An 8,476-nucleotide genomic window follows, 5' to 3' on the forward strand; every position below is an offset into this window, starting at 1 on the left:
TTTGCACGGTAGGCTTGGAACATGTCACAGCCAACACTTAACTTCTGAATCTTTGCCTGACAAGACGGAGTACACACTACAGCAATGTGCGATTACGGTGCAAATATTTTATTCAGCTGACAGCGTGACTGAAGTCAGTGCCACATAATGGGGCTCGACCAATTCCGGATGCATTTCAGTCGGTGATCGTGTTACCTAGAACCACTTTCCCCAATATTTTCGCTACAAACGGTCTTGCCCAGTTTTCTCCCAACCCAAACCCCTGCGACTACTTCTTACAGGGTGCAGCTGAAATATAATGCGAACAGAAACCATCCCCAAACAGACCGTGAGCTGAAGGAAGATACTTCATGTTGCCATCAGAATCGTTGCACACACTACAAACTGAGTAAAAATGTGAAGGTGTATGTATGTGGACATGGATGTATACATTCGTGCATTCATCTCTGAACTAGGTGGTGAGTGGTCAGTTTCACGCCCCGGCCGCTTTACCCTCGGGGAAAAAGCCCAGGTATCCACTGGATAGGAGGCTGGGTGGGATCGTTCTTGATGACACGGAGAGGAGAAAAATCTTACCCGTATTGGGAGTCGAACTCCGACCACTGGGCCGTCCAGCCCGTAGCTAATCGCTACACCGATTCAGCTATCCCGGCTGCTCTCTAAACTGAGTAGTGATCAATTTTCAATGTCTGGTATAAATGGTCTTGGATGCTGGTAGGTCACATATTGAACATGTGGTTGACTTGACACATTCATCTCCCAAGGCCACTGTGCTAATCAGCGCAAAATTAATTCATCGGGATTCACACAGCCGTCCCCTTGGTTCTGAGATGCATGGCACAAATGTTTTGGAGAAATACAGAGTCCTGAAATAAGCCAACTTGAAAGAAAGGTTGGTTGGAGTCAGGGAATTCACTCGCATGCCCCAAACATAATTACAAACACTACGCAATAACTTTCTAATGAAAACAAAACTTTGCAAATACTGTGTACTTCGTGCCACTGTCCCACTGCATGCCATTTCCTTCAGTCTGTGATCCAACCCTCGCCCCCAACACCTTGCCGTGCCACGTTCCCGGTAACCTTCGCAAACACGAACTGCTATGTCGGCCTGGAGGGACGGCAACCCTCTCCTCTTCTAGTCGGTGCATTACTGCGTAATTTAGAATAAGTTCATTCGAGACCTTCTACGACCCAGATCGTCCTGTATACAAGAAGTGATGTATATTCATGAACAACGAGAAGCAAAGCACCCTGATGGCCCAACAGAAACTGTAAAACGTAAAATTGTCCCTGTGCTTAACTAATTAAGCACTACGCCATGAAGTAGTATGGGGGATGGACAAAAATAAGGAAACATCCAACAAAAAACACATTACCGTGACTAATATGGTGTAGGAAAACCTCTGGCTTGCAGAACTGCTCGCAGTCTCCTTGGAATGGATAAATAGAGGTCCTGTATGATTTGCAAGGGAATCTTGTACCATTTTTCCTGCAAAACATTGGCAAGTTCTGTTAACGATGATTGAGGTGGATAGCGCGCACGCAGATTGCTCTCCAAAACAGACCACAAAGACTCAATAATATTGATATCTGGCGATTGTGGGGCCATAGCAGACGTGACACTTCGTGTTCAGAAAACCAGTCCTGGACGATGTGAGCTGTGTGAACACGGGCATTGTCGTCTTGGTAAATGGCATCACCTTTGGGAAACAAAAGTTTGCACCATGGGATGGACCTGGTCGCCCAGAATGGTCACATAGTCGTTGGCAGTGACGTGACCTTGCAGGGTAATGATGGGTCCGACAGAATACCGCGATATGGCTGCCCATACCATGATCGAACCCCCTCCATGTTTCACTCTTGGCAGCAAACAATATGGATCGTAAGCTTGGGATGGCGTTCTCCAGGTGTAAACTCGGCCAGAAGTCGGAAACTGTATGAAGGTGAACTCATCCGACCAAATGACAGTCTTTCCATTGCTCCACAATCCAGGTTTTATGACTTCGGCACCACATTCTCATCTTAGTGGCATTTTTATCACTGATGAGTGGCTTTGGAATTGCAGCTAGTCCAGAAATACCCTGCTTGTGGAGTTCCCTTCGTACTGTTTTGGTGCTGACAGGGTTTGTGAGCGTGACATTCAGTTCAGCAGTCACTTTTCCTGCTGCAGTCTTCTTATTTTTCGTCACAATCCTACCCACTGTTCGTCTGTTTCGATCACTCAACACACATTTCCGTCCACGCTGGTGTTTATCAAATGCGGGTTTTCCAGTCCTCCTGTATGCGGTCATAACCTTGCATACTGTGCCTCGCGAAACACCAAAAACCTCGGCTACCTTGGTTACGGAAGCACCTACCATATGGGTCCCAATAATTTGCCCGCGTTCGCATTCTGCTATCTCTGACATGATGCACTAAAAACTGCACAGGACACTGTCTCGACAACAAATGAACCTTGCAACGTATTGCGGAGGGTGTACAGGTAGTGGTATTGGGCAGATACGGCAGTGTCACCTACAAACGTCGCTAAAATAAACACTTCAATTCAGGCATGCATTACACGAGGTGTTTCCATATTTTTGTATATATCCACGTTGACCTTGGCACTAGTTGGAGGTGAGCGGTGAGCTTCACGACCCGGCTGTTTTACCCCAGGGTTAAAGAGTCCTCGGTACACACTGAACACGAGGCCTGGCGGTCCCCAGAGCTGGTCTGGACGTCGTGGAGAAGAGAGAATTCTTGACCTTACTGGGCCTCGAACTCCGACCCCTCTATCGGCCAGCCCATAGCCAATCGCCATACCGACTTCGCTATCCCAGTTCCCAACACGAACTTCAGTCCCTGAAAAAAGAAACTAGTCCAGGACTGGAAGAAGAAATAGTGAGGAAGACCACTTTCACAGGGCACGGAAAGAGAAGCAATGAGCAGTCTTCTCACAAAGCGGAGACGGAAGGGAAATGAAATCAAGAATGAGAACCTTTTCGGAGTCACAGAACGGAAGAGAAGGTGATTTATCGCGATCTCATTAAGGTTTCCCCTGAATATGGAGGCAGTACGTTCTTTCGAAACACTGGAACCACGTGCCAGACCCAAAAGGCCATAATTCGGATACAGATCCCAGACAGCCTGTGCTTTCCGTTTCGGAAGAGTTTCTGGAAGTATGTCGCTGGTTTGACAAAATAAACAAAAACAACAAACGTGACAAACATCGACTTACCTTCCTTTACTGACTGCACATACACAGGTTTATCCCCAGACACTTTCATTCCATAGCCAGTTTCATCCTTATAAACTATGACAGTCACAGCCGGAATGTGGTGAGGCTGAACTGTGACTCCGCTACCACCGTCCACCTGTGGATTCACCGAAACTGGTCTCGAACTCGGGGTCCTGCGCAGAGACGGGCCGTTCGCGACACCACTGCCCCCAGTCGGCCTGAAACAAACATTGGCTTGGTGAACACAACACACTTCACGTTCAATTTCCAACTAAGGTTCTCACTGCGGCTAGACACGGGGATGGGATTCATCACTAAATTTACTGAACACCCGAGACTCGTAACTACAGGTAACTACATCACTCTAACGTGCTCAGTTTGTTATGTCTCCATTAGTCGTTGCTAGCTAGCGGTTTCTAGCAATGGATATTATTATTCTTCCGTACTCACGGTCAACCACCACCTCTGACTGCTCACTCAACAACTAACTGGTAACAGCCGACTTCCGACTCGCTAACTTAGCATAGCTGTAAACTGCTGGTCCTCGCCAGCACAGCCGTTCTTGGATTCGGGCACCATCAGGACACGTGACTAAACTGCTCGTTCCCATACTGTCTCCGCTTCGGCGAGAGGAGGGGACTGTGTTTCTGGGTAGGAACCCGCACTCACGCAGTGTCAAGGTGAGGGCACTTACACTACAGGGACACCACATACGCCTTGTCACTTCAGTGAATGCATGACATTTATATAAGATATACACAGGACATCCGTCGATATAGACTTGAGCAGCAGGTTATGTCTTAACGCTTTACGGACTCTCTCCTGCAAATCAAGTAATTATAGGAAAGTAATAATTAAGGCGAAGTGAAGATGTGAGAGAAATCATCCAAAAATGCAGTGAAGTGAAGTGAAGTGAAGTGAAGTGAAGTGAAGTGAAGTGAAGTGAAGTGAAGTATTTTAAGGATGTGAGGGGTACGTGAGTGCACTGAACTCGAATGAAGTGAAGGCCATGGCGAAATGTGGGCGCATCAGTTCACAACATCACGTATTTCATTACTGATACTGTTTAGTGTATAGCATACTTATTTTTTATTAATATTAATTTATTTAATTGTAGTTGTAATTGTATTTGTTGTAGGTGTAATCGTATTAGCATTGTATTCATTTTGTGTCGTGTCCTTTATTGCTTGTGTAATTTTGTGTGCTGCATTGAGTGTGGTACGTCATTTTGTGTGATGTGTGCTATTTGTGTATGTCTTAGTTGTAGTATCACTACCACTGGGTAAAACCCCATTTGCAGTTTAAATAAAAGAAATAATAATAATAACTTAACGACTCCCAAACGGCAGACACTTATACTCGTACGGTCACAAGCCTGACCGCCGACATGTTTAAACCATTTACACTTCCTATGAATAATTTCTCCCTGTCCAACTACACGTACATTTTCATAAGGATGATTGTGGGCGACTTCTGCCTGTTTCCTGTATAATCCTGTTATGTAATCGTGCCCGTTCTACAATTAGTATACCATTAGTATTTGTACTGCATTCGAAATTACTGTCACTGTCTGACTGTTAGGTGGCTGAGTTGGTTATGACTTGACTACAATTATTTTGGGCGGATCTTTAATTTCATGCTATATCACATCTTTCTATGTTTTCTATGTCTATGTGATGTATGCCTTACATTTCTACTTACAGAGGACTTCTCTTTACATTCTCCACTAATTGTGTGAGAATATCTTCTGGCATGTCCTATACTTCATCATGATACCATTTGGCAAAAGGATGTTATTTTTAGTTCTGCTCCTTCGACACACACTCGCTCGGACATTTCCACGACACACGGATTCACTTGCCTCCAGCGCCGCCTTCTTCAGGGAAGAATATCTACGATTGGAGAACGTGCCCCTCGTTTCAAAGGTGTACTCGATTGATTTTAAATAAAGCCTCTGTGTCTGTGAACACCCTGGATGTGTTCTTTAAGGTCGGATGCTGCTGCATATATCCACTGTTAAGTGCCTTTAGGCAGAGGAAGCATTGTGGCTCTTGCAGACCGCAGTCATCAGAACACCCCATAAAAAGCGAAAATGCGCATATGTGCGAAGTGGGTCACAAGCGCCCTAAGAGAACCTGGTTCTACCGTGCCTCATAAAACAAACGATTGTTACACAGGACTCAGGACTACACGTCTAAACAAAAAGTAAACTAACATAACTGCAATAACAATAATAATAATTAACCAATACTCGTCTGATTTTAACTAATTTAAATTATCCCAGTTTTATTTGATCAAAACCAATGTACCTATAAAAAGCAATTTTAATGTTAAAAAAAAAGGTAAAGCTATCCATGTAACAGGCCGTGGAGGCCCATAGGGTTGAAAGACGTCGAGGCTCCCACATTTCCTAGACAATCGGCTCACAGCTGGCGGTGAGGCTGTCAGCCTTACGCNGAGAGACGTCGAGGCTCCCATATTTCATAGACAATCGGCTCACAGCTGGCGGTGAGGCTGTCAGCCTTACGCGCCTGCCGGCAGGAAGATTCCTGGTACCGATTTCTGTTACCCACGGCCACAGTGCTGCTGAAAGGATTAGGTCAGCTGAAAGATTCAATGGCCTCACTTGAAATCGAACCCGCGATCTTCCGGCTTGTAGCACAGTACCTCAACCAACTAAGCATACACGGTGCCAAATCCCAGAAGACTGCTTTCTTCTAAGCCATGCCTCCATCATCATCTGGTCTTATAGTAACAACCCGAGATTATGTTGGATTTGCGGTTGTCACGGCAGTAAAGTGTTCGCTAAACGCAGTCCCCGTTACCGCTGCTTCGTTATTACGCTGATGCGACACCAAAGCCCCAAACGTCGTCTTATTGTGTCACTGTTCCCAAGAAAATGGTCCACGAGAAGGCCCAAGCACTACGCCATGAATACGTATGGGGGAGTGGATGTATACACCCACGCTTTCTTAACCTCGGCACTATGTGGAGGTTACTCGCCCAAATGTTAATGGGACCGGGCTGTCATCCACCTCCCGCTCGCGTCACCTTTGTCCACACGTGAATACAACACAGCATACCAAATATTAAACAAACATTATTGTAGTTTATAATTGTATGAATATAGGACAAGTTCGCTCAGGGCTGTGGCAGAAGAAATCTTAAACTATAAGTTAGATTTAGCGGGGGTACAAGAGGTCAGATGGGACTGAGGGGGCATCGCATCAGCAGGCGAATATACGTAGTGCAATCCAAAAGTTCCCGAAATATATTAATAAGAACTATTACATCTTACCTAGATCTTATTCTGCACCATCACCTTCAAAGTAGTCCCCTTGGGAGCGCATACACCGATCCCAGCGTTTCTGCCACTTTTCAAATGCATCCTGAAAGTCTTTCTTTGTTAGGGTGTTTAGTACCGTCTGCGTTCCCGCTTGAATTTCCTCAACTCAAATCTTCGCCCCTTCAACTTGATTTTCATCTTGGGGAAGAGAAAGAAGTCGCATGGAGCTAAGTCTGGCGAGTACGGTGGGTGGGGAACAACTGCCATCTTGTTTTTAGCCAAAAATTCCTGCATAATGTAAGCCATATGCGGTCGTGCGTTGTCATGGTGGAGTACCCAGTTGTTCGTGTGCCACTTCTCTGGACGTTTTCTCCTCATGTCCTCCCTCACACGCCTTAGGACATCACGATAGAACTCTTTATTGACTGTCTGACCAGGAGGGACGAACTCCTTATGAACAATCCTGTCAATATCAAAAAAACAGATCAACATGGACTTAATGTTGCTCTTGACTTGTCGAGCTTTTTTTGGCCGAGGTGAAGAAGGGCTCTTCCATTGCGATGATTGCTGCTTGCTTTCAGGGTTGTAGCCACAAACCCAACTTTCATCACCAGTGACAACCTTCGACAGAAAGTTTGGATCCTCTTGAAGCTGTTGCTGAAGTTCCCTGCAGACTTCCAAGCGATGCTGCTTCTGTTCATTTTGCAGCAGTCGTGGCACAATCTTCGCCGCAATCCTCCTCATGTTCAGTTCCTCTGATAAAATTCGTTGACATGTACCATAACTTAGTCCCAAGGTGTTACAGAGGTCTTGGCTGATCAGTCTGCGATCTTGCAGAATCAGATACCTAACTTTCGCGACATTTTCTGGTGTTTTGTCCGTTGACGGCCGTCCCTAACGATCGTCATCATCAGTCAAAGTTCGGCCATTTTTAAAACGCTTATACCAGTTGTAGGTTTGTGTCTGGCCTAAACTGTTTTCACTAAAAGCTTGCTTCAACATTTGTTGCGTTTATGCAGCGGTTTTCCCAAGTTCGAAACAAAACTTTATACAGACACGCTGCTCTCTCAGGTCAGCCATCGCAAAACCGCAAATTCACGGAAACACAACAATGGAAATACGTTCACCAACAATAAACCAACCACTCAACTCGACGCCGCTTGCCACACCGATTCAAGAAGTATGTGTGAGGAGACACCTAGCGGTATTTCGATGTACTCATAACCATTCGCGCGCAAAATTCAAATTTCGGAAACTTTTGGATTGCCCCACGTACATTTTTCTATGGAAAATGGAATGAAAATCATGAATTAGATACAGGTTTTTTCATACATAAGAGAATCGTATCAGCAGTTAAGAGGGTAGAGTTCGTTAGTGATAGGATATCATATATAATACTAAAAGGTCGCTGGTGTGATATCATCGTTATGAATGTTCACGCCCCAACAGAAGATAAAACTGATGACACAAAGAATAGATTCTATGAAGAACTAGAACATAATGTGAGTAAGTAAAGGTATCCCTGTAACAGGATGTGGATGCTTATAAGGTTCTGAGACGTTGAGGTTCCCACATTTTCTAGACAATCGGCCCATTGATGGCGGTAAGGTTGTCAACCCTACGCGCCTGCCGCCCTTTACCCCCAAGAATATTCCTGGTACTCATTTCTGTTAAGAGGCAGAGTAGGCCGCGCCATAGCTCAAGCGATTAGTCGCCGGCTTCCCACAGCGGCGGCCCGGGTTTGATCAAGTGGGATTTGTGGTGAACATAGTGGCGCTGGGGCGGGTTTTCTCCGAGTACTTCAGTTTCCCCGGCCAATCTTCATTCCACCAATTTCTCCANGTTATGAATGTTCACGCCCCAACAGAGGGCAAAATTTATGATATGAAAGAATGGCTCTATGAAGAACTAGAAAGTGTATTCGATAAATTCTCAGAGTACCATATAATAATTTCTCCAAGTATAATTAG

General features: G+C 45.3%; 1 protein-coding gene across 6 annotated transcripts in view; it reads right to left on the reverse strand.

The window, feature by feature from the left end:
* LOC111868402 (rho guanine nucleotide exchange factor 12) overlaps nt 1-8,476 on the reverse strand; it is a 443,237-nt gene that overhangs the window by 417,440 nt on the left and 17,321 nt on the right. For 5 of the 6 annotated variants that reach the window (XM_023859003.2, XM_023859000.2, XM_023859001.2 and 2 more), the window contains exon 2: nt 3,221-3,438. In XM_023859003.2, the coding sequence (XP_023714771.1) occupies nt 3,221-3,438 (218 nt within the window). Of the gene's footprint in view, nt 1-3,220; nt 3,439-8,476 lie in introns of those variants that run through there. The other variant, XM_023859005.2, reaches the window with a different exon arrangement.

This window comes from Cryptotermes secundus, unplaced genomic scaffold, assembly GCF_002891405.2.
Source record: "Cryptotermes secundus unplaced genomic scaffold, Csec_1.0 scaffold58, whole genome shotgun sequence".
Classification (NCBI taxonomy): Eukaryota; Metazoa; Arthropoda; class Insecta; order Blattodea; family Kalotermitidae; genus Cryptotermes; species Cryptotermes secundus.